Source organism: Eulemur rufifrons, chromosome 23, assembly GCF_041146395.1.
Source record: "Eulemur rufifrons isolate Redbay chromosome 23, OSU_ERuf_1, whole genome shotgun sequence".
In the NCBI taxonomy this organism is placed as follows: Eukaryota; Metazoa; Chordata; class Mammalia; order Primates; family Lemuridae; genus Eulemur; species Eulemur rufifrons.
In genome coordinates this window covers 24065245-24092836 of record NC_091005.1, presented here as the reverse complement: position 1 = coordinate 24092836, position 27592 = coordinate 24065245, and the positions used below count along the sequence as shown (strand labels likewise).

General features: G+C 32.5%; 1 protein-coding gene across 3 annotated transcripts in view; it reads left to right on the top strand.

Moving 5' to 3' along the window:
• RPGRIP1L (RPGRIP1 like) overlaps nucleotides 1-27592 on the top strand; it is a 95005-nt gene that overhangs the window by 9420 nt on the left and 57993 nt on the right. For all 3 annotated transcript variants that reach the window (XM_069456291.1, XM_069456292.1, XM_069456290.1), the window contains 6 exons: nucleotides 3445-3547; nucleotides 4833-4976; nucleotides 14211-14316; nucleotides 16267-16413; nucleotides 17753-17826; nucleotides 23435-23574. In XM_069456291.1, the coding sequence (XP_069312392.1) occupies nucleotides 3445-3547; nucleotides 4833-4976; nucleotides 14211-14316; nucleotides 16267-16413; nucleotides 17753-17826; nucleotides 23435-23574 (714 nt within the window). The remainder of the gene's footprint in view (nucleotides 1-3444; nucleotides 3548-4832; nucleotides 4977-14210; nucleotides 14317-16266; nucleotides 16414-17752; nucleotides 17827-23434; nucleotides 23575-27592) is intronic.

Below are 27592 nucleotides of genomic sequence, written 5' to 3'. Positions count from 1 at the left end.
AATCAATCCCAATTTTTAGATTAAAATGGCAAACTAATCTAGTGCTATAAATTGCTGTTTAAATAGACAAGTTTGATGAACATTTCTCCCTATAAGGAAAAAAGAGCCACAAAGCAACAGGGTCTTTTAAAAATGTAACTACGTGGTTTAAGTTTCTCCTTATGTTTATATGCTTTTAGTGATTTGGACCTTACCCACTGTTCAGTATGGAGTCTAGGACACGGAAGTTGCACAAAACATTAAGTAATGATGAATACTTTCTTAATCACTATCTTTCTGAATAAACTTGAGGCATCATTACCAAAGTTGATACCTTAGCAACCTTAATAGACTCTTCAGGACTGCCTCTGAGGCTGGGACTTAGGCCAGACTTGTCAGGAATATCTCAGCCTGGAGTTGCTGGGTGAGAACCCCAGACCCTCTCTGGCTACAAGCAGCCTTTACCCACAAGCTGCTGTACAAATACTATTTTCTACGTGTCCGTTGTCAGGATAAAGGGTGGGAAGCACTGCTTTAAGATGTGATCAATGTAATGTAAAAATTTCAAGATTTTTGTAAAGTATATGTTTTTAAATATTAATATAACCCTTGGTAGAGAGTAGAATGATAGTTACCAAGAGCTGGGAAGGGCATGTGGGGAGGTGGCAAGGGGTTGATAAAAAGAAGTTGGTTAATGGGTACAAACATAGTTAGAAGGAATAAGTTCTAGTGTTTGATAGCACAATAGGGTGACTATAGTTGGCAACAATACATTATATATTTCAAATAACTAGAAGAGAAAATTTGAGATGTTCCCAATGCAAAGAAATGATAAATGTTTGAGGTGATAGATATCCTAAATACCCTGATTTGATCATTACATATTGTGTGCATGTACCAAAATTGCACATGTACACCATAAATACATACAAATATTATGTATCAATTTAAAAAGTAAAATATATGTTTATAAAACCATTGACAAATCACCACGAGACTATAACTTTTAAGATATGTTTTGAGTATTTTTTAATTCCCCCAGTAATGTTGAATTTTTGATGATTTATGTAGGAAAAGTTTAAGAATTAGCATTACTGCCAAAATATTAGGTTATTAAGTGTGGAATGTCCAATTTCCTTAAGTACTAAGTTTGACAGTTGATATCTCTGACATTTTACTTTGATACTTCTTGAGTTTTTTTTATTATTATGAAGGTACATCATTCTTTCAAAGAACATTTTGACTTGTGATTATCTTTCACATTTTTTAGAACAATTTTTGTGAAACCTTGGATAAGTAAAAAATTTGTGTTATTTTTGAATATGAGTTCCGTTGTGGAACCAATGCAGTGCAGACAGCTTGAAATATCAACAAAGTGTTTGTGAAAGATATGGCTAATGAACTCGCAGTATGTAGATGGTTTGAGAAGTTCTATTCTGGTGATTTTAATTTTGAAAATGAGCCATGTGAGTGACCTGAGATCAAGGTGGATAATGATGAGCTGAAAGCTGTAGTGGAAGCAAATCCATTACAACCTACACGTGAATTAGCAGCAAGGTTTCACGTTACTCTTCCAACAATATTGGACCGTTTGAAACAAACGGGCAAGGTGAAGAAGCTGGGTAGATGGGCACTGCATGAATTAAACAAGCATCAGAAGAGAAATCATCTCAAACCTTGCCTTTTTTTGCTGTCACGACATAAAGGTGAACCATTTGTATACCATTTTGTTACGTGTGGTGAAAAATGGATTCTTTTCAACAATTGCAAGCATTTAGCACAATGATTGGATAAAGATGAAGTGCTGAAACACTGTCCAAAACTGAATATTCATCAAAACAAAGCTAATGGTGTCTCTTTGGTGGTCCAGCACTGCTATTATCCATGACAGCTTCATGAAACCTGGTCAGTCGATTACAGCGGATGTATACTGCAACCAAGTGGATAAAATGATGAGGATACTTGTGATTAAGCAGCTGAGATTGGTCAATAGAGACAGGCCAATCCTCTTGCAAGACCACATGTCACAAGAAATGTTGCTCAAACTGCAGAACCTGGACTTGGAAACTGTGTCATCCACCATATTCACCAGAGTTTGCACCAACTGCCTACCACTTCTTCCAGGCTTCAGACCACTTCTTGGAAGGAAAAATAGTCAATTCTCAACAAGCCGTGGAAAATGCCTTTTACAATGTCATTGCCACTTGCTCTCCAGGCTTCTTCACTGCTGGCATAAGCAAGCTACCATTAAGATGTCAAAACTGTGTTGATAATTTAGGCATATACTTTGATTAATTCTACTTCTTTTTTGAGATGTAATAATTTAAACTTTTGATTCAAAATTGGACATTTCATATTTAATGACCTAATGTAATTGGCCAATTATAACCCAATAAACTATTAATGTTTAATGTGTTAGGCAGAGACTTTTCTTTAAGATTAGGGCAACAGATGTTGAATGCTTTGGAAAGAGCAATAGTCCATTATTCTAGTGAAAATTCTCATTTTTAGAAGTAAACTTTTCTAAAAAGCATAAATTTGTTCTGTATCTTTTTATCTGGGACTATTCTCCATTTTAAAATCTAAATCATTTGTCATAGTTTATCTACCATAAACTAATAATTTAATATTCTAGAAATGTGAAATAACTTACATAATTAAAGATATATCTCATTTTCAGCAGTGAAACTATATTTGTAAAATTTTATATAACTATTTTAGATAAAAAATAATATTTTAAATGCAACAGGGAAATGTTTTATTGAAAGAAATTCTGTTGATGATCCATTCCCAAATTAACCTTTGTTTAAATGTGGATTTTCTTATTGAGATAGAATTAACCAAAATACAGAAAACATTTTGACTTAAACATGTAAGGGAAAGGAATGTGAATGACTAATTTAAAAATCACTCTCTGGGGAATGGACACACTTGAAGCTCTGACTTGGGTGGGGCAAAGGCAATATATGTAACCTAAACATTTGTACACCCATAATATGCTGAAATTAAAATAAAAAGTAAAAAAAATCCACATCAAAAAACCTTTATCAGAAACATCAAAAAACGTTTACCAGAAACACCAAAAAAAGTCAAGTTTTTGAAACCTTTTTTTCTTCGTACTTCAATTTACATTGTCCAGACCTGAACTAAAGACTTTGGTTCTTTTAGATATTACTGAAGGAGTTCTAAATCTTAAGTTGAATCAAATTATTTCTAGGTAATTTGGTTTCTACAGTAGAATTTGTTAAATGGGCAATTGTGGTGTTTTATTTAATGCCTTACTGGTGGCTGAGATCTAATATTCCCTAGAGCAGTATATTTTTATTTCTTTTTACTATAGAACACATAACTCTTAGTACTTAATAAGAGATTTTATTATATTACAAATATCCTTATGATAGCAAATGAAAGATCCTTCTTTTTTAACTTCACTTCTATAATTGTATTTTATTACTTTATTTTTAGGCATAAGATTCCAAGACGTAGATGTAGCAGAAACACCACAACCCATGCTTACAAAATATGGCAGCAGTTTACTTGAAGAAGCCAGAGGAGAAATAAGAAATTTGTATGTGTTCTTTCTGTGGTCATTTTAGAACTTTGTTTATTGATCATGTCTTTTTTTTAATCCCTCCCTTTCTTTTATTTTAAATACAATTGGGTCACATATAAATAATTTGCTCCACTAAAATACAACCATGTTTCTGTAGGGTAACAACAGATCTTATATAACGTGTTTTTAGGAAAATGAGGAAAATGAACAACTTACCCAACTGTATTGATGGAAGGGTTTATAAAATACTCTGCTTTATTTATGATTTTACCCCCAAAGGAATACCATAAAGTCCAGTCATTTAGAATAGTGTAAGATTTAGCGGCAGAAAATCACAGGTAATTTTTTTAGATCCTGAATCAATTAGCTCTTTGTGGTAAAAAAAAAAAAAAAAAGAAGGGAGTGGCTTAAAAGTTTGGAGTTATCAGATACATATGGATTTCAGATTTTGTTTCCATATGATTCTATGGTACTGCATTCTTCATCAAAAAAGTTACTTCTGCCACATTTAGCTTACTTTTCCAGTTAATCAAAGCCTCATGGTTTCAGTGTCTGTGAGTCACACAAATGAAGGTAAGGTTCCACTTTATTTATAGGCCTTCACCTGGATCATCAAAAAAATAACAGTACTAAATAAGGAAAGAAAACATAACACAAAGAGTAACATACTTTAGTTTGTTGTTTAAGAATACTATGGCCTTAAAATGTTTCTTTTTGAATATTTTAAATATCAGTTACAATAATGATTAGCCCATGGGAAAATAAAAGACTAGACATAATCTTGTTACCTGATAATCAGCTGAAAAGCCAGGGTTCATAACAGTTTCCTGAGGCTCATTACACTGGCATGCTGCCAGACATGGTAGAGATAAATGCATGCCAGAGAATACAAGTTATGTTTGGCAAATTTCCTGCCATCTCTCTCTGAAGTGTTAATTTGGGTGATATAGGCAGATGTGCATATATGAAAGAAGAAAGGCATGTAAATTATCTGAAGACCAGATGGTAGAGTACATAGTAAGTGATCAATAAATACTTAATTGAATTGAACCAAAGTCCAATCCATTGCCCAAGACATTATCTTCTAAAAAGCAATATCTTGCATTATTCCATATGTATTTCCAAATTGTCACATTTAATCTGCTCCTATGTCATTGAGTACAGAGGCACTTAATCTAAAAGTTTTAACTTCTGTTTGCTGTTTATTATGAAGAACTTTCTTTGCACTGATCTTAAATACTGCACATTTTTCCTCAAACTACAAATTCTTACATAGGCTCTTTTTTTTTTTTTTTTTCAGAGAAAATGTTATTCAGTCACAGAGAGGCCAGATAGAAGAGTTAGAGCACTTGGCTGAGATCCTGAAAACTCAGTTGAGGAGAAAAGAAAATGAAATTGAGTTATCTCTTCTTCAGCTTCGAGAACAGCAGGCTACAGATCAAAGGTATGTTGAAACAGAAATATCACTTTGATAAGGTCAAAATTAGTTTAAAATACTTTATCATGTGCTATAAAAGGATAAGTTTATCTAGTCTATTTTAAAATCATGTTTTTACTTAACATTCTTTGTATAAACTTGCTCCAGACCCACTAACTACTATCAACAACTCTAGTCTAAAGATGGTTTTCTATAACCTGCTCTGCTTTTAAACAGCTTCTGATGGGTGGAAGTCACCCTTATCTTGTTTCCTCTGTTCATTTGCCCCATTTGCCAAGAGTGCAGGAAGTTGTTGATTTTTTTCTTTTCTTTTCTTTTCTTTCTTTTTTTTTTTTTTTTTGGTTTTTTTTGGGGTTTTTGAGAAAGGGTCTCACTGTTGTTACCCGGGCTGGTCTCTTCAAACTCCCGGCCTTCAGCAATCCTCCTGCCTCGGCCTCCCAAGTAGCCTGCAAGAAGTTCTGATACCATTTGATTGTAGCTACCTAGAGAAATACAGGTGACAAGAACTCAGCTGTTGGCATACCTTGTACATAAGTTCAGCCTTATTAAAATTTTCTTCAACCTTAAAAGGTAGTAAATTCCATAATATGGTATCAGTTTTTGGTCCCCAAAAGATGTTACCTCTCCTAATGTTCAAAGTTTGTGTTGCAATCTGTTGATTGTTAGGGATTACTTTGGGACCTGTCGGTAATCTCCTTGCCACCTTTTCATTTTTGACATTTTATAATGTGCAGTATTTTCTTTCCCACCTTCCTTTGTCATTTTTGGTTCCTAATGCCAGTTCACTCATTTTGTGCTTTGACATTATACTTTCAACAAGACTTTATCTTATCTTTCTTTAACTGTTTTCTTCCCTTTATGGCTTTTATCTTTTCTTTTTATTGTTTTTTTTTTCTGGGCTAAGCATACACAAAAGTAGACAGAGTAGTATATGGAACCCCCATGGTACCCATCACTCAGCTTTAACAATTATCAGTATCTTACCAATCTTGTTTTGTTTGTTTCCTCTACTTTCTTTTCTTTTACAAGATAGGGTCTTGCTCTGTTGCCCATGGTGAGTGCAGTGGCACAATCACAACTCACTGAAGCGTCAAATTCCTGGGCTCAAATGATCCTACTGCCTCAGCCTCTCAAGTAGGTAGGACTACAGGCACACACCACCACGCCAGCTAATTTTGTATTTTTTTGTAGAGACAAGATCTCACTATGTTGCCCAAGCTAGTCTCGAACTTCTGCCTCAAGCAGTCTTTCCACTTCAGCCTTCCAAAGTGCTAGGATTTATAGGTATGATCCACCAAGCCCAGCCCTATCTTCTTCAATTAATTAGCCCCAGCTAGATATTTCACCTTACCTGGAAATATTAATATTTCAACATGTATCTATGTCTGAAAAGGAATATTTTTTAACATAACCACTATCCATTATCACACCTAACAAAATTCATAGCAATTCCTTGATAGCATCTAATAACCAGTTTGTATTCAAACTTCCCTGAAAATGTTTTTCTACTATTCATTTCAATTAGAATCCAAATAAGGTCTACAGATTGCATTCAGTTTTATATCTCATATGTCTCCTTCATTTCTCTCAGTTATTTTTTTAAACCAAACCTAGTTCCTCTACTTATTTTTCTCCTTTACAACGTGTATGATACTTTGCTTATATGGCTAGTTTCTTATTTCAAAATAAAGTAAGATTTTCTAGCTTTTCATTTCAGATTCAAAGTTTATTCATCTTTTAACAAACTAAACTTACATAGTAATATATGAAGAAGCTAAGAAAAGATGCATAATAACAGACTTTTTTTTTAAAAGTGGGCTAAAAAATATATGAAAAGCTTTATATTTTAGGGATTTAAAAGATTAGTATTACCTCTATAATTTCTGTTCCTAAAAAGCTGTGTGTAAAGTTAAATTATATAAGGAAGTCCTATATCTAGTGGCATTATATACCCTTTTAAGTGTAGGGCAAAAGAAACACAAGTATTTTTGAGAATTATATTTAAATTAGGAGATGTCATTTGAACCCTGGCTTTAAACCAAGGGTAAGCTTGAATACCTAGGAGTTATCCATATTACTCTAGGAAGAAGAATTCATTTAGACTCAGCCTCCTTTAGAAACCAAGAATGCTTCCTTGTGAGGAACAGTGTCTGAAGGATCAAACCTCAACACTGAATATGGTGATCATAGTAAATTGCCGCAGACATTGTGTGAATATAAAAATTCACATAGGCCAATCCCAAGCTTGAGGCTGTCCCTATCAGATTTACTCAACCACTGAGTACAAGGTTATCAGGGACTGCTTTCCCTGTTACATTTCTCAAGTCCTTAGAGAGTAAAATGGGCACTGTTTTGGCCATTCCCTTTTCCAAAGAGATATGGTCATCTAGGAGCCAGACTTTTGGGTATTAACTGAAAGGGAGATCCAAAAGTCCTTTAATCCTAGGACCAGCAGAAGAAATAAACTGATAGATAAGGGCACACTTTGTCTACTATAAACATTGCCAACAAGAGACACCAACATATACACATAGAAGAGTTAGGGCTCTCCTCAGGGGGCTATATTATTTACTCTATAGCTGTCTATTTTTTGTCACACCAAGAATTAAAAGCAGAGACAAAATAAGTATTACAGGCAAAGGAACTTTTGTTGCAGAAGCCAAAGAAATGGTTTGTACCCTACCTCACTGATTTTATAAAATTGAAAATTTATGTTATTTGCTTAGAAGGAAGGATATCTGTAGTGAATAGCATATTGTTTCTTGAAATACAGTTGTGAAAGCTGAAGAAATAACTTAAAATAAGGGTACTCAATGCTTTTTTTAATGTTTACACATATCTCAAAATTTTATGTTTAACAGTGATTTTTTTGAGACTAATGGAAAACTGTTGAAAAAAACGTCGGGGAGAATATAAAACTCAGTATAATTTACTGTAGAGAAAAATCACAAAATGGAAAACATATTTAAACTTCTCTTTCACGGATACATTATTTCAGATTTGAAATTCTAGAAGTCTGATCTGGATGTTGGACTCCTTGTTCTCAAACATGAACCTAACGTAGTTGTAATCTTCAGAGCGGCAGTGCTTGGTATTTATGGCAAAGAGCCTTTTCATAGAATAGTACAGAAACTCTTCATAGTATGTGTTTAATAGACCAGTTTGGTTTGGCATCAGCTTGACATAAACTTTTGGTTATCCAAAGCCCTTAATTGCTTTGAAGTAAAAGCCCAGTGCTGCTCTTTTTTATTAAAATCATGTTTTTTCCTGTTGTTGTGGTCTATTTTGGAAGACTGAGTTGTGATTTTTGCATATGTTCTACATAATGCCTCATTAGCAAAAAATCTTGTATCATTTACAAGTAGCCTGAATGTCTGTGTTGTTTTGAACAAAAATCCATATTAAAATTTAAACAATATAAAAATGCACATTTTCTGCTTATTAAAAAGGCCGTCTGAAATTAAATGCGAAGCAGTAACCAGTGAACACATGTACATGAACATTAAAATCAGAATAATTTTACCATTTATTGACCTTTTTCAACTCTAAAAATATTTATACTCTTAACAAATGTGTAACTAGTTTGTACTAAGTGGTTTTTTTTTAAATAAATGTTAGGGTGTTTACCTTCTTAATTAAAAATCATGTAAGTGCCATAATGTCCCAGTGGAGGAAATTTAACCCATAAGTATTTCAAACACTCTAACTTGCCCCCTTCCCTTTGGCGGACAGCATACTGTCAAATCGTACAACAGAGAGGCCTTTTGCAGCCATGCGTTTTAAGAAACATCTTGGCTTTAGGGGCTTACTCTTTCTCCTCTGCACAGATACCAATTACTTCCTAGCTCTCTAAGTTCTTCCCCAAGTTTCCATTTTGAAAAATTGCAAGCCTACAGAAAAGTGGAAAGTAAAGTACAGTGAGCACTCACATACCTTTTACCCCTTAGCCTATTTGTGAATGGTACAAGAAGCCTGTTTCTGCATTCTACATGCTCCTGCATGAGCACTTTTTTCTCTCTCTCCTCTCTTCTCTTTTCTCCTCTTCTCTCCTCTCCTCTCCTATCTCTTTTCTCTCTCCCCTTCTCCCACTCTTCCATTCTCTTCCACACTCTTCCCTCCTCCCTTCCTCCTTCCCATTTGAAAGTTAGGTGCATATGTCACTTCACCTTCTGAACACTTATAAGTATCTTCTAGGAACAAGGGTACCCTCCTACACAACCAGAAATCAGCTATCACATTCAAGACATTAAACAATGAATAATACGGTGTCATCTAATATACAATCTGCATCCAAATTTCCACAATTGTTGCAATAATGTCCTTTATAACTTGAATTTTTCTAAAATAGCTGTTTTGGTTGTGTTTTAAACTAGGATCCAATCAAGGATCACATGTTGTATTTAGTTCTCATATCTTTTAAGTTTCTTTTATTTTAGAATGATTCCCCACTCTTTTCTAGCCCATTGACAGTTATTTACAGAATGTCCCTCAATTTGGATTTGCCTGATTGCTCAGCCCCCTAATTTAGAGGGCACATCTGGTTCTCTGATGGAAGGGTAACTGGGACCAGGGATAACCATGCACGCATTATTGCATGGGGGAGTGAGCTGTCATTTTTAAGAAATATATTCACTAAGCTCTTACTGTTGTTTTGAATAGCTTAGGATTTGCCCAATGAAAATTACCACACTCAAATATTAATACCATTTCTTTTATCCCTGTGTCTTTTCTTATTAATATTATGTAAGGTTTTTCTGTGATATTGACTTGACGTATTTTCCCAGCACTTTATATAAACCACAGAAATTGTTACAATATAACAGTAAGTAGTATATTAGTGCACACATGATTGTGGAAGGTAAGTTAAAACGTAGCAGTATCTTAGAGAAAGAACGCAACTTAGAAGAGTGGAAAGAATTTAGGTCTTAGAACTAGATTTAAGTGTTAGCTCCATCACTTAAAGACTCTGGTTAAATTCTTTACTTCTCTGAACCTCAATTAGCTACCTGGACTGTAAAATGAATAGATTGAAATGGGTAAATGGTTCCCTACCTTTAAACAATGGTGATGTTCTCCTAGGGACCTCGTGCTTCTGAAAGATTTTGCCTACTAAATAAGCTGTTTGTATTCATCAAAGATCTATACCATGGTAATGATTCCTTCTGATAATTGTGAAATAACCTATGTTAATGCACTGGATTGGCATACTTCTATGAAAAAATAAAAACAATACAAAACCTTTAGTTCACTTTTGCAACTTAATTGCCAGTAAATCTGCATTTCCCATTGGGCTTTTTGAAATAAGTCTCAGATTCCCATGCCTATTACTATAAATCTGTAGTTGAAATCCATTAAACTTGATCTTAAAAATGGTCCCCTTAAGAAGATGAACCAGGATTTGGGTTCTTGTCCCCAGCATTTTCATGAGAATAATTATATGCATGTAGAGAGCCCAGCAGAACTGTACCCCCCATTCCTATGGGTGGTAGGAGTAAGAAAATACTGAGTTCTGATTTATAGTTTGACCCAACACCACCGGAAAGTTATGATCCAGTGGCAAATAAACATATACAGACAAATTTTTTCCTTTATGCAATCTTAAATTAGGGAGTACTGTTTTCACCTATGAACTCAAGTAGCAGGTTTGAGCAAAACCAAATTACCTTTCGAGTAGACTTTCCTCAGCTATTTTAGTGAAGCTCATTCCATTCAGTTTAGTAGCAGCCTTCTGTAGTCCTAGTCAAAAGTGGTAGCCTTGCTAGTGATTGTTATCTGTATATTTCTAATGAGAACTATCAATGACGTATATTTCTTTCAACAATACTCTTACAGAATGTCTGCCAGTGTTTAAAAAAAAAAATCTGAAGACACTAATGTTGTTTTCAACCTTATTCCCTGAATTTAGTCAGCCTAAAACTATTACTCAAAAAGAACCTCTCCATTCTATCTCATAAATGTTTGACCTAACTACTTCCCAGAATCTCATTGCCTAGCTTCTGTGTTCTTAAGCCTTCTCTTCTAAATGGTGTTAAATACTATAACATTTTCAACTCAAAAATTCAAGAGGCTTTTTTTAGCTTTCATAATCCTTACTCTAGCAAAGAATGAAATGTTGGTGGGGGCGTGGGGGAGGGGAGTTGAGTGCCTGGGGAATAAAGTATATGAAACTTTCACTGGAGCAAAGATTTTTGTTTCTTAAGCTTTCATATTAGACTATACATTACATAGCTCCACTGAAAGTTTTTCCTTCTCCAGTGCATCTGAGGTTTTAAGTTTCTGGATTTATTATGGCACCCAGTAGCAAAACTGGAGTCAAGTGTTTTCAAGCTTCCATTAGAAATTCCTTTTTCAGAGTTTATTGCTTGACTGTTTCAAATTATATGAGAGAAACTTGGCACACAGGTTGTTGAGCTGGATTACTTTTTTCAACATAAAATCTAATTTATTTCAGTTTGTTTTTAATCTAGAGATGGGCCAACAACTCTTCTCATAGTTTTAGAAGATTTGATCATAATTCTAAATCATATGTCTGTAAAAAAAAAAAAAAAAAAGAGGGGAGAAAGAAAAGGAACTGCATTTTCCAGCTTAATCGTTCATGGTTTTTTTCAATCCTTGTTGAGAAATTTATCTTACAAAGCACTTAATTAGTATGCTTGATATCTATTTGCAAATTATTTCACCATGTGTAATGCAGCACATATGATCTGGTCCATGACAGAGTTCATCTGAATGTTTTTACCATACATTGTTCTTTCTGTTAGAATGTCATCGTCCTGAAGATTTGGTATTCCTGTCATAGTGTGTGGCAGAGGACAAAAAAATTATGTGGAGGTCACTTAAAATATTGCTCATAAAATTAGCCCTGTGTCTGTTCTTCAAAAACCAACCTGACGCCTTACTCCACATGCATAGACTGGCATGTTAGAAATGACTCTAGCTTCCTTTTGTGCACAACATCCTTCTTCTACTCCTTGTCATCTTTTTGTGACATCTCCCTTCCTCTTTCTCTCTTACTTCCACTTTTATTCTTTTGCCATAGTTCATCTATGTAAAAATGTTGAAGTGACTGTCAAGTTTGATGTGATTTTCATTGTATACCTTCTTAAAGGCTAGACCACATTCATCACATTGCTGATTTTAACTTCTTACATTATCACTGACCCAGCACTTTTAGCTTAACAGGTTATCCTTTTCGTCTCATTACCCTCAAAAAATATGAAGTCTTAATAAGGCCTCTAAAACTGATACTTAAAATTATTAAAGATTTGCAGGTTTTGCATTGTCCCAGAGAATATATACTCTGTAGCAAACTGACCTTTTATTTAAAGTGCCACATTATTATTGCTGTTTGCTAAATACTACTTATGTTGTGTTTATGCCTACTCGTTCAACATTATTGGTATAAAGTGTTCTGTCATTTCTCTTTGGAATATTTTGAAAAGTTTAAACTCCAAGGAGTTACGGAAAATACTCAAGAAAGCATCTACCAATTAAACCACTGAAAGTTTTTGAAATATGCTTACTAGTCTTTGACTTACAAAGAAAATTTAAAATTAAAATTTGGTTTTTTTATAACTTTATGTGGCTAAATGGATTATTGATAATATAAATCTTTGTTACTATCATTAAGAAATAGTTATTATTAGAATACATCTGAATCTTCTTGAAAATATTAACATTTTAAAACTAAAATATCAGAGACAACTGAAAATATAAGAAAAGATTTTAAATTATTTGAATCACATTCTGTCTTACCATAATAATAAATGTTACTTAGATTGAATAGTCAAACCAAGTAATTCTGGGGAAACAGGTAAATTATATCTTGACATCTAAATATGAAAATAACATGAATATTTTCTGTAGACTTTATTTAAAATATATTTTTCTCTTCATATTTTGTGTGTGTATTTATATTTTTAGTGAGTGTTAGTACTGAGTGAATAATAGTGACTGTACTGTTGAATGTGTGCTCAGAACTACTGGATAACATGTTTTAGACACATAATTATTTTAACATTGTGTTAAGACTGTATACTGGGCAAGACTCAGGTTCTTGGACTTGTTTATCTTCTGTGTGAGGACATCTAACTGTCCAATGCCAAAATACAATGAACTTTCAAATATCAAAGAGGAAAATTAAGTATTTCAAGTCCTCAGCTGGTTTACAGATGTGTGAGCTTTGTAGTCCATTTTCTGGTTCCAGTAGGGCATCGTGACAATTTTTCCAATATGTGTACGCTAGATAAGTTTTGAAAGTAAAATAACTTACTTTAAATACTGAAATAAGTTTATAAATTTAAATTTTTCACATTTTTCTTTAAAAGTGAAGTATAAAACCAAGCTTCACAATTTTAAAAATACTTCGAATGTAAAACATTAAATTAAGGAAGCTTTCTTTGTCAGGAAAATAAATACCTTTTGAGAACAGGTATTCATTTAGATCTGTGATTAACCTTTAACAAGATCTTCCTGTTAAATTCTACATTTGCTTTAATCTCAGTAGGAAAAATACAAAATAGTGTTGTAGCATATAGGGTTTCTATATACCCTCTGGACATCAAATGATCTCTTACAGCTAAAGGCACATCTGCAACATATTTAAATGCCAGCTTTGGGCATTATTAGTATAAAATGCTAAGTCACTTTTTTGGAAATATTTTGAAAAGTTTAAAACTCCAAGAGGAAACTCCAATAAATGGTAATCTTATGATACCATTTGCTTCGAGGGAGTGGTGGCAAGATGAATGGCCGTATTGCATATTTTTCATTTAGGGAAAGGTAGCAAGATAGTCCTCTTTAAAGTAAGTGTAAAGTTTGGTGATGGAACCTTTGCTGTACTAAAAACTAATGTGTTTTCATACTATCAAGACATTATAAAATGATTTTAAATCCATATTATCCGTCATTGTAGAGGTAACATAGTCATCAAATCACTATTAAATAAATGATTTTAAATCCATATTATCTATTGTTGTAGAGGTAACATAGCATCAAGTTTGGGAGCTCCCTTTAAACTCTGAGAGTTTGAGGTTATGAAAGTTCAAGAATGATTATTAATTGGTTTTAAATAATCTGTCCTACATTTACAATAATCTAAAAACCTCATTGATGTGCAAGTTTGTAAACATTTTCTAGGTAATGTTAATTGAAAAATTATGATTACGCCATAGATCTTTTTTTCTTTTAACTTATATTTCTGTACTTCTGTTTCTCTTTTTCTTAAACACAACTCTGAAGGTCAAATATTCGGGAAAATGTAGAAATGATTAAGCTTCATAAACAACTAGTGGAAAAAAGCAATGCTCTTTCAGTAATGGAAGGAAAATTTATTCAGCTTCAAGAGGTACTGTAGTAATTTATTTTATTATGATGATGTAAAGGATTCAAAAATAGTGTTTAGGTTTTTTTTTTACATGGAATGGTCAAACAGTAAAAGGTAATTTTTATATATTGTTCTTTTTATTCACAAATGTGTATAATTTCTCTTCATATATTGTTTGTTATTTATAACTTAATTACTAAAGAAATAATTAACTGTGCTTTTTATAAATATCTGTCATCATAAAATGATGAACACATTTATTATAAATCATATCTCCTTTTATCTGAATTCATTTTTGGAACATAGCACTCAAGTTTTTGCTGTATTCGTGTGTGTCTTCAATTCTAAGCATTTATAAAATACCTAAGATAGACCAAAGTTATGAGTAGGTTAGTAATCATGTTCTGTTTAATCTTTCTTTAATGTGGATTTTCTTTCTTTTTTGGTTACTACCATTATCTGAAAATATTTGAGTACTCATAATGTCAACTATCAGTGTATTTATTTTAAATCTTAACAATTTGGGTTGACAATACTAGGGATTCTTTATCCCCATGGTTGTTTTAACAAGGACCGTGGCTCCCTAGGAATGTGCCTTCAGAGGGCTCCTATTTGTTGGCACTGCATAATTAACTTAGGTTCTGGAATTAATGAACTCCAAAACATTGCAGATGAGCAGAATTTATATTAAGCAGTACTTTTTTTGAAGTATTGAGAAAAAGAAAGCAGTAAATTGATGCAAAGCATAGGCTCATCTGAAGCCTAAATTCAGTATTGAATCAGATAGTTAAATATTTTTCAGCCATGCTCTGGGAAGTGTTTTCCATACCGCAGGAACCTTCTTAAATGCCAAGTAATAACTACTTCCGTCTAAATGTGAGAGTTAACAAAAGAGGAGACTGATTAGAGAGTGGGAATGATAGACAGATAGAAGAGGAAAATTAAAAATAGATGTAGTTGAAAGCCATTTCTAAGATAAGGAATTAAAAAAAATTGAAAAATGATTTTACATTCTATTACCACTTTCACTATTTGATTTCCATTTAATGGTGACCCCACGTATTTGTTTAAATACCAACAACAACAAGTGTCTGCTGTAGTACAGGTACCTCTTCTGGAAATTGATGTGCAGTAAAGATTTGAGAGGTTCAGGCCAATAGCTTTAATGAAGTGAGGAGCCCAAAGGAATCTGGCTGAAGATATTGTTCTGTAATAATACAAACATTAACAAAGATTGACTTGAATAGCTCTATAGCCGTGTTTCTTTTAAATGAGTGAAGAAAAACTTCAATAGAGCTTAAGTGCCTTTATTTAGCAGATGAGGCATTACATGTTATGGTTATATATATGGTCTCTATGAGAAGACTTTAATGTAATTACCTCTTTTATTTATAAAGGAATTATGTGACATCGAAGTATATAAAATTGAATTTAAAGCATGTTCATAGACAATTTTTGAAAAATTAAAGAGTTTATAACTGTTACTAAATTGAAAAATTTAACTCAATTGTATTAAATTAAAAGCTAACCATCCCAGGCTGTTTATATGGTATGGTGGCACATCCCTTCAGCTCAAGTATCTGTGGTCAGCACTTTTGACCCATGCAGCATTTTTAGACAGCATGTCCAACCAATGTAACCACAGCAAAAAGAAAAAAAAGTTAGTTGTTAAAACTAATTTACTTACTGGTCACTTTCAACAAGTCAGAAACTAGGGGGAAATAAAATAAAGAACAGAAACAATTTGCATTATGTGACTCTGTGCTAAAATAACCCTATATTTTCTTCCTTATGTCACACTTAGGTTGAGAGTATCTCTGATACATAAGTAGCACATATACATCATTTATGATGTGAAAAATAAGCTGTATGCTTTGAACTTCAGGAATAAATTTATTTATAAAATTGTAGTTATTTATTCAAAGCATAATCCAAAAGTAAGATTTAAAAGACTTTCTTTTTGTTTTTTAGAAGCAAAGAACTCTCAGGATCAGCCATGATGCCTTGGTGGCAAATGGAGATGAGTTAAATCTGCAACTTAAAGAGCAGCGTTTAAAATGCTGCAGTCTTGAGAAACAATTACATTCTATGACATTTTCTGAAAGAAGAATAGAAGAGGTAAGCTCCCAAAGAGATTAGCCATCTGTTGCATTAAAACTTCTCTGTAACCGTTTTGAAAAAGTAAAATACAGACCTTTCAAATATTATATTTATTTTAATATTATAAGCTACATAAATTGTGTTTTGAGCACAGCAAAATAGAGTAGTCAATATAATATACGAATGGAGAATCAGTGCCTAACATTACTTGCAAATGTACTGAGATCCACTGTTTACCTAAAGGATTAAAGATCCTTGAGTAAAAAGAAAACAGAATATTTTGAAACGGATGGCAGATTACTTACAGAACTTAACTTTCTCAGCTACAATTTGTTAGTCATTTGAGATACCAAAATAAAGTTATAGGAATATATCTGTTTCTGAAGAGATGGATGTTATGTTCTGCAATATTAGCAATTTTGTGAAATTATCTAATTTCTTTTCCTAGAGAATTGTTTGAAAACTCGTCTTCCTATTATTGTTGCTACTCATGTCTCCCGACTAGCACAATCTTTTTCTGTAGCCTGTTAAACTTGTTCCTAAAAGAATGGAAATAAAGTTAAGGTGCCTACATTCTGTCCTGATCTTGGGAGAATCTTATACTCTCTCTTACTACCATCAAAAGAGAATTTTGAAAATTAAAATGAATTTTAAGAGTACTCTGGTCCATGAGGAAAAGTTGTGATTACAAAATATACTTATGAATGAAACTTAAAAATAAATACTAGAGTACAGAAATGTACATTTTACTCATAAAGATGTACTTATTACCCCAAGTTTATTTCTGAAAATATTATTCATTGGGATAAAACAAGGTATATAATTTTATTTATTTATTCATTTATTCATAATGCTGCTGGCTATTTGTAAATTCTAGGTAACATGAGAAATTGTGTCTTCAGAGTAAATAGTGATTGACACAATTTGTTTGAATCATGAACTTAAAGAAAAGTTAATCATTTTCTTTTTTATAGGTTACTTGGAAATTAATCCAAAATAAATATAATAATAGAATTCATTGTTGTAGAAAGTAAAAAATATTGTTTCCCAGGACTTAACAGCAAGCTCTTAACATATTCTTTATTGAGTTCTTGCACATGTTGCCATAAAGCAGTGCATACATTTCTACTAAATTCAAACAGTAATATTAATTTCATGTTTATTTAACAAGTTGGAAAAAATCAATGCTGAATTAAATGCAGACAATATAAGTGGCTGCTTAGCAGCTGCAATTTGGGAATCAAGACTGAAACTTGTTAGCCTCATCTCATAGAGGGTTTTTTTAATGTTTCTTTTTTTAGCCCCAATGTAGTTTTATAAAATAATCACCTAACATTTAATTTTCTTTTCATTTTAGCTGCAGGATAGAATTAATGATTTAGAAAAGGAACGGGAACTTTTAAAGGAAAATTATGATAAACTGTATGACAGGTAAATCATGATTGCATGTATTCTTTCATTCTCTTGTTTGAGATCTTTTATGTCAAAGCATTTGTTGTCAAAATATCTAATATCGATTAAAGAATTAGCAGTGGATGATTGCAAGAAATATGCATACTTTATGAAAGAAAAAATGAGATTTTTAAGGTATCGGTAATGAGTTTTTTAACCTGGGCAGTAATCTATTGCTAGTAAAACTATATCACTTTGTCGCCAGTAGAAACTGCTGTCATTTTATTGGACACTAATTATAAGCTAGCAAACACTGTACTAGATACTCTCCATTCGTTGTTATATGTTCCTCACAACCCCTTGAAATGTAGGTATTGTAAAATGCCCATTTTGCAGACAAGGAAGATAGAATGAAGTCACCATAAGAGGTACTTTATACCTGTTGAAGGTATGAAGTAATAGAGCTTGTATTGGAACCTCTTTTGGTCTCTTCACTGGGCTCTCCAGTTTATTAGCTGAGAGTTATTCTGTTGGGGGAAAAATAATTGTCTCTGTTCTTTATAAAGACACAATCATTTTCACAAGATAAATTTTAAAGGGCTGCTTCAATTTTGTTTCCTAATCTGCTTCACAATTGTATTTTAGAAATTAATCCCTTTCTGGTTATGTTAGAAACAAAATTCTACTCCACATTTAAGTTTGGTTAATTGATACAGATATCTGTGTGTGTGCATGTTTATGTGTAATTTTTAAAATTCTTTTTCAGTATATGATACATCATATGATAAATTATAAATATAGATTTATAGGAAAGCAAATTTAATATATATTTAAATATGTGTTATAGCTGATATTCAACAGTTGCTTCTATTGATCATATGCTGAAACCTCAGAAAATAGCCATCTGAGCTACAAATACATCTTTAACTTTTTAGCTGTATGTTTATGTTTTCCAAATTAAATTTACATTTTGTAAATTAAACAAATCATACCCAAAGAGTGTGGTGATAGGTTTTATTTTGGCTTACTTTGGAAAAGTTATCTAAATTAATGTAAGGCATTATTCTACTGGTTTATATCATCTATGTTGTTTACCTGCTAGTATTGATTCTTTGTACAGTGGCTCATTATGTTAAGGGTTACCAACAGCAGGTTCAGACATAAGTTAAAATTATATATGTTTCTGAAAAATTCAGTATCATTATACAGATTGCACAACACCCTATTAGATGACAGAGAAGATAACATTATCCTTATATTTTATAAATGAGGGAAGTGAGACTTCAGAAAAATTAAGAGACTTGTACAGAGTCACACAGACTTGCTGAGACTCCACTGTAGGACTAAAATCCAAATTTTTTTACTCTAGAACTTGAATTTTTTTCCTTATGCTTCACTATTTCTCTGATTTTAGTTGCATTAGGAAATTATATATGTGAAAAGGAAAGATTCATGGAATAATGGAACTGTCATACATTCAGAAATTTTTATTGATTTACATTTATCTTCAATATCTTGTAATTTCAAATAATTTAACATCGTCTAAATACAAAAAGCTAAGTGCTATTTGGCCATTATTTCTATATTTTCTGCTTCTCCCCAATTGAGATTTTACTGAGCATACACATTTTCTTGGAATTAAAAAAAATCAAATTTAGCTGAGAATAATGCATAATTAGAATTTTGAGAATGTTATATTTTTCCCATATTTACTATATCACCATAAAACTTTATGTTTCCATATTAAAAGGCGATCTAAGAGCGTAAATTTGACTTTCAAGGGCTTTTTTTTTTTAATGTTTTATGCTTGAGCTGTATTTTTTTCCTGTCACAATAAAAGCAAACTTCATTGTGCTGCTTACACTTGAATTTTATGTGAGGTATAAGGAAGTAAATGTATGTAATGATTGTCAAAAACATTTAATGTCAAAAGAAAAATTAATGTCACTTCACAAAATCCAGCAAACACATGATAGTAAATAGAACTACAAAATTCACTAATGCAGTTTTTTGAAATATAGGTAATTTCAGAAGTCAAATAGTTAGAGAAACTCTACAAAAATCAACATCGTCCCTAAGATTCTTTACAGCTCTTTTGTTTTGTGGCACTGTTGTTCATCATGGCCAACTACTCATGTTCATCAAGAACCACATATACTCCCTGCTTGGTTAATCATAATGATAGCATGTTTTAAAAAGGAGAGCATTTGTTTGTTATTCAAAATTGGCTAGTTTTCAGGAGAAAAATAAGATTTTCAGACTGCATTTTCATCTTCCTTTTTCAAGTGAAATTTTGAATGTGTTTATTTCTTGACATATGACATATTAGAGAATCATCTGGTAAGATAAAACCCTCATGTTAGTATTTGGTATGAACCTTTTTTAATATGTTAAAATGTTTTTGAAATAATGCCAAGAAATAAGTATAACTTTAAGAAATGTTTGATTTAAAAGTCCAGAATAAATTTTTGCAATTAAATCTTTCTATGTGGTCAGAGAGAAACTCTATACTATAATATGGTAATGTTCTATTCCAGTTTTGAAGTTACTGTAGTTTTGGGGCTAAGTAACTGATCAATACAGTGGTTCTTCAACTATAATTTATACAAATAACCTGGAAAACTTATTAAAATATACGTTTCACCACCCCTTCAGAGCTTCTTCACCTCTCCACCCATGTCCCTCCCCCTGCTATCCAACTCCAATTCAGTCAATTTGAGGTTGGGTTCAGAGCAGCAGGGGTAGAGAACCTGTAGCCTTGGGGCCACATGTGGCCTTCTGGATCCTTAAGGGAGGCCTTTTGACCAAATCCAAAATCCTTTTAATAAAGGGATTTGTTCCATGAAGTTTGGATTCGGTCATGGGGCCACACTTAGGTGATTTTAAGGTATTAACTCCTTGAGAGATAATCTAATACCTATTTTTTTAAGTGTTCATCTAGTTTTTGAAGATGATACTAGCCCTTTTAAAAATTGTATGGATGAAGTTTTTATGATGTGACAGTCATCTAATATTCAAAATTTAAAAGAGCACTGCTCGGCACCCATAGATGCTCTGTGCTTCATTCCTGTAAAGTGAACATCTGTCCCCTGTAACCTAGGAATCATGAAAGCTCATGTGATCAAATATGAGCACTTTGTGCTTCCCAGAAATCAAACTCTAAGTACATTTGGGCATCATCTTCCTTCAGTAAGTGAAATATCTTGATGTAAATATGTGTTTAATTTTCCTTAGGCACCAACTAAAATATCTGTGGATTTCTATACAGATGTTCTAGAGTTTTTTCTTCCCTATCTCTCACTAGAGGATGCCCTTAAACATTGGAATAAATGGAATTTCTTCTGCAAGAAAAGAAGACCTTAGGGTGTAGATGGATTCTTTGGTTTTTATTTAATCTTATGACATTTTTGATCAAGAGTATGTATTTACAGTATGCTGACCGATGGTTGCCAGTGGACGTACCAGTGACCACAGGCACCATTGGGCATTCCACTGTAGGCTGACATGTTATTGGTCCTGCAGCATAATGTAACAGTAAAAAGTGTACAAAAGATCAACTACAATCCCCCCTCAGTTGTCACTGTAGGCAATATACAAAAACATTTTCATGAATAAAAGGTTCTCAAAGACTGTTCTCATATGCAGATTTAATCATATATACAGCCCTTACAAAGAAAATGGAGCCAGATGTGGTTCACCATTTATAGTTACACAGATGGCTCCAAGCATAGAGGAATATAGTAAATTCAAAAGGAATTCCTCATGAAACTCCAGTGGAATGTAATCCTAAATTTAGAGGGAAGATAGCAGTGGACTAAATTCAGATTGACTTACGCTGATTTACACTAGTATTTTGTGGGTTTGGAAAAACCAGGCTGCTAAATTGTTCTTAATTTAAACACATACAGCTTCTGATGTTTCTGCCAGATTAGCTGTTGGTGATCTTTTGCTGGTACTAATGCTATTGGAACACTACTGTTTCTAATTTTTGGCATCTGATATAGCGTATAGTTGTGCCTATTTCTTCATGCTAATTTTTTTCCGGGTAGTGCATGTTTTTAATAAAACAAGAGACACACACACACACACACATGCATATATGTACTCACATTCATGCCATCTATATGTATGAGTTTGGTATATATAATTTGGCCAGACATAGAAATTGTTTTCTTTATTTTAAAAATGAACGTATAAAGGAATATTAGTTTAGTATTTAATGTACATGTATTGGGATTTCATTTAAGTCTAGGTAATTATACTTTTGATAAAATTAACTTAAAATATTGGTATGTAGATCCATGCATTTTTTTAAGGTTCCATATGTGAAATGGGAGCATTGATAGAAGAAATAGATGTCATATTTAGAGGAGCTTTTAGGATTCCATTTATTTTTGAGATTTTGTTATTTTAAATGCAGTAAAAATATTCAAAATGTGAAATGAATTCACAATTTTGCTCTTTGAAAGCTATGCCTCCCAGAAAAGTTACTTGTTGGTAATAAAAACTTAGGACTAGCTGGGAGCAACATTAAGGGCAATTTTCAGTAATATGTTTCTTTTCCATTTACTTCATCATCAGTATAAAACCAGATTGTATAATGTAAGTTCTTGTTTTATTTACTGGGTTTAAAGTAAGTAGAAGGGTCAAAGCTGCTGATGATTATTCAGTCATATCAGGCTTCACAGATAATGGTTTTCTGCTGAAATACAGATCAAGATCAGTTTTTCCAAAACCTGGCTATCATCTGGGGAGCTTTATAAAAATATGAATTCCTGGGCTCTGGGATCTTCATTTTTAAATCTCCCTAAGTGTCCTCAGTGCAGCTGGTCTAGCACCAGTGGCTAGGCCAGCATTTAGGAACCACTAACAGAAATAAATGTTATCATATACCTTCTGTGTATCATTTCTTTTTTAACTGATTTGTCCTAGTATACTGGGTCTTGATTATTAGCAGATTTTAACCATAGTCTAAGCTGCTTCACTTTTATTGAGGAACAGTAATTCTATCTCCGTCGTTCTTATCAGGCACAGAGCATTGGCTTTCATTCCGATCATGTGTTACAACTAAAATTGTTCTTAGTCTATTGCTCTTTGTTTTTTATGACAAAAATGCATTATCACTACCTCTTAATCAATATCAGAATTACTGTCTTGTGGTTCAATATGCTTCCATTTTGTGGCCAGCATTTTGTGAACATGTTATTATCACAGACTCTTTAAAAGTTTCACAGAATTAAAGATCAGGTGGAAAGTTCATTTTCTCTGTATTAAGAGGTTTGTAAGTGGGAGAGAATGGTTTTGTCCGTTGTCAATTGCTGAGGTTTGGAATTGTGGATTCCTCTGGAGTATGTAGAGTATCTGAATTCCTTTACTAGTCCCACAAAAACTGCACACTGCCAACTTTTCTGACTTTAGAGCTCTAAATTAAGGCCAGTTCCTTTGCTCATCCCACAAACTCTTTCATGTTTCCTAACCGCAGCCTGAGAAAGGCGCCTTGGTTTCAACAGCAGCAGACCAGCATATGTTTACTTAATTCCTAAGACATGATGACAGTGGTCTCTGTGCCACTAAAAGCTTTTCTCTTTATTATTTTCGGTTGAAGCTGATTTCCAAGCTTTCTTTGCGTGTCACGTGTGTTTTGCAGTGCCTTCAGTGCTGCCCATGAAGAGCAATGGAAGTTAAAGGAACAGCAGCTTAAAGTACAGATTGCTCAGCTTGAGACTGCCTTGAAATCTGATTTAACAGACAAAAATGAAATCCTTGACAGATTAAAAACTGAAAGAGGTACATATAAAATAACTACTGACTTACTCGTTTCGGACATCTGATGTTTATTCATTGAATTAATCAGTACTAATTGTGGTGCCTGCTGCTTGCCAGTCACCTTGCTATGATATACTGGCGACCCAGCCATCCACTTGCTTGAATTTATTGGTTGCTCAAAATTGCCCTTACTCAGCCTAGCATTTTTGCCAAAGGAATTGTTTTTTCTCAGAATTACCCTTATTCAAGTCGTCTTTAATTTGTTTAATTTTCCTAAATTCTGAGCCTTTCTTTTTCAACAGTCAACGAGTGTTTATTGAGCACCAGTAAGTGCTAGGCACTATTCTAAGTTCTGGGGATACAGCAATGAATCAAACAAAGGTCTTGCCCTCATGAAATATAAATTTAATAGGAAGAAACTAACAACAATTAAATAAATACATAATATGTGAGGTGGTGGCAGGTGTAATGGTTAAAAAAACAAAGCAGAGTAAGATGACAGATTGGTGGAAGTGATTGCTTGCTGTTTTTGATAGGTTGAATAGGGAGGATCTCTCTGATAATGGGATGTCTAATTCTACTCTGTGACAGTGAACTTAAATACCAGGAAGCTTTGTCAAGATGTCCCTGCTAAAATAATAATAATTAATAAGCTAAATGTTTTGAGTCACAGATCTCACCCTTCTTATCTTACAGAATTAAAATAATTATAACTAAAGATGTCTGAATTTTACTGTATTACATACACATACATATACACACAAATGCACAGCAGGGGAAATGAATTATTTGCTTCAAGTGTTGTTTGTATCTGCTCATCCACTAGATAAACTAAGTAATGTGATAATAAGATTGCTCCTTCTGAATATTTGCAACTCAGTTGCATGAGAATGTTTAAAAGTTTAATACAGACTCTAAAAAACAATTGTGTTTCTAGTTAGTATTCTTACATTTTTATTAAGATCACAATGGCATATTTCATTGACTATAAGGAACATTATTTTTTCATATTTTAAAATTGAGATGCATCTTGTAAGTGATAGCATTTTAAAATTGCAATCTGACATTTTTTTCACATTTTAACAAGTCTCAAATTGGAACATATAATTGATGAGTCTTAATTTCAGTGCAACACACTAGTACAACATTTATTCACCAAGTGATTAAATTTGATGATAGATTATTTATGAATTTTTCTGTAGAAGATTATGAGTGGAATAAAAAGGTGATGACATATTTTCTGACCTGGTGGCTGTTTAAAGTTTTGATGTCAAAGATACATAGTTCCTGATTTTAATGTGCAGTGTTGAATACATAACAGAGTAACTTTATCTTAGTAGTTGCTCAATAAATTCTTGTTTACTGAAGGAAGTGAAAGTGCTCTATAATCCTTCTCTTTTCTCCAAAAACAGCTAAATTACCCATTCTTAAAGGAAAGGGAAATGAAATAAACCCTTTTTATTTCTATGCTCTTTGTATTTACTTAGATATTAAGAATTCCAAAACTGTTTTATTTTCAACATCTGAATTGGTCTCTGGAAAGAAACTTTTCATAAGGGGGTAGAATCTTAGTTTTGTTTTTTTTAAAACCTGTTTATTGTTATTGATTTAATTCTGAGGGTTCTTATTAAGTATTATAATTGTTAATTTATTTTAATCCATCTGTCCATTTCTCATCTTTTTTCACTGGTTCTTATATCTTTTGGGATTTTTTTTAAATAGTAAACATAACTCACGTGCACTGTAGAATAAAAGTCCAGTAAACAAAAAAATTCTAAAAATCAATTCCACAACCCTCAAGATAATCACTGTGAATATTTGATGTATGTTCTTTCAGAGTTATTTCTATGCATATATAGTTTTATAATGTGCTTTTTTATTTAGTATGTTGTGAAATCATTTTTTGAGAATAAATATAAATCTATGTCATCATCATTTATAGTGGTTGTTAAAGTTTTCCTGTGTGTGGATGTGCCATAGATTATTTAACAATCTTCTATTGAATATTTAAGTAGCTTCTATTTTTTTAAGTACCTTAAGCAACATCTTTCTACATAAATCTTTACACATTTATCCAATTATTTTCTAAAGAAAAATTGCTAGAACTGCATTTTTATTTTTAATGCAACGGTTATTTTTCAGTTATTTTTGTTTGAATACCTCAAATTTACAAGTCTAAGGATTTAAGTTTGTGTTTCTTTGTGAAAATGTTACAATAGGTTATGAGAAAAATACTACCACTTTTAACCATTTTTTCCAGGGAAATAATAAATTTTAAAAATTGAAATTGTCTATTTAAGGAAATCTTTTAATATATAGAAAGTTCTTTTTTGTATTACAGATTTTTAAATTGTTTAATTTTACTGTGAAGTCTCTTCACACATTTACCTTTTCATGTACCGAGTGTTCTTTGCCAGAAGATGTTTCCCTGGCTTCTTATAGTCATTCATCTAACTGGCAAATTATTTTAGAGAATACTCACCTCTTTATTCAAGGTACAAATTAGTTTCAGGTTGTGTGAATATGTGGGGGAAGGATATGTAAATGCAGTTTGCATTTGGTTAATGCTTAAATTAACTGCATGTGTTTAAGGGCTTGCTTTTGAAAGTTCCTTTCTATCTTTAGCTGAAATGCATAATTCAGCATAATGCATATGGTTATATTGATCACAGCTGAAGATATTAGCACAAAGGAGCTCTGAAAATTGTTTAGTTGAATTGTTCTCTGCACTCTGCTTCTTAATGGTGTGTTGGAAGAACATAATTTTAAAAGAGTGAAATGTTATCTCATTTGAATAAAATGCTGTTTGGCTTAACCTGCTTTTTGTCAAAGCATAAGGTAAGGAGGTTATTTTTCATCTTGTACAGAGTGCTTTGATTTTTCGTATTATAATTCAGCAAGTCTATTTCCTCTTTGAACTATACCATTCCAATACTTTTTAAAGACCCAGGAGTTATATCCCTAATAAACAGTTTGAGAAAGGAAAAATATAGTGGATAATCTACATAAAATTCAGTAGAGAGAAGGTTACTAGTACTCAGTAATGTCTTCTCCCACTAAATTGTTTTCCCACTAATGCCCTAATTTTAAAAATATCAATGAATGGGGACATAGTTATTGAAACAAAAACCAGGAAAGAATGGAAACATTTAAATAAGTTTATTTTTACCTAATAGCATATCATTCTTAGGAACTCTGCTCTGAAAAATTAAAGGATAGAAAAACCAGAACATAGAAATAATAATAAAAATGCAGTATGTCTGGATATAGATAGAACAGTCATGTCCTTTACCCTTTAGCTCACTCTTAGAACCTTAAAAGTTTTGCTGGACAGGGAATGAAATTGTGTTATTCTCAGTACCTCTGAGTTTACATCCTTCTGACTAGATGTACCTTATTTTTGTTACCTAACCGTTCTATCTAGATGTTGTTTTAAGCTATCAACATAGAATACTCCTACATTCTTATTCTACACCCTAAGAAAAAAGAAGTTTATTAATCCTGATTTTTAGTTTAAAGACAAGCATTTAACCTTTACCTTCAGAATTTCCAAGTATTGTTCACATTTGAGAATTCTTTGTCTGTTAGATAGAAGCAGTATATATGCTAGGATAACCTTTTAACCTTCTATCAATAAGATAAAAGTATTTATACAGTAATTTTGATTTTAAAATGTATCTGTATACCCTAGGGTCACATTTTTTTTAACTTTTTAGATTGCCAGAAAATATGTGACATTAAAAACATCCAAATTTAGTACATTTCTTAATAACTACAATTTAACATTTTTACTTATATGTAGTATTTATAGCTTGGGAACACAAAGCCTTATAAAAGTCAGCAACACATTTTTGTTTAAAATGTAATCAATATGCAAATGTAGTCATGTGAAGAATTCTTGGCAAATGTATTGATTTTCTTTAAGAAAAGGAAACAAAAATGTATAACTTAAGTTGAAGACTTATGATAAACATAAATCATTGAGAGCAGGACGAAATTAGTGGAGAGACTTTGGATGACATGGTTTGGAGTTAGCCCA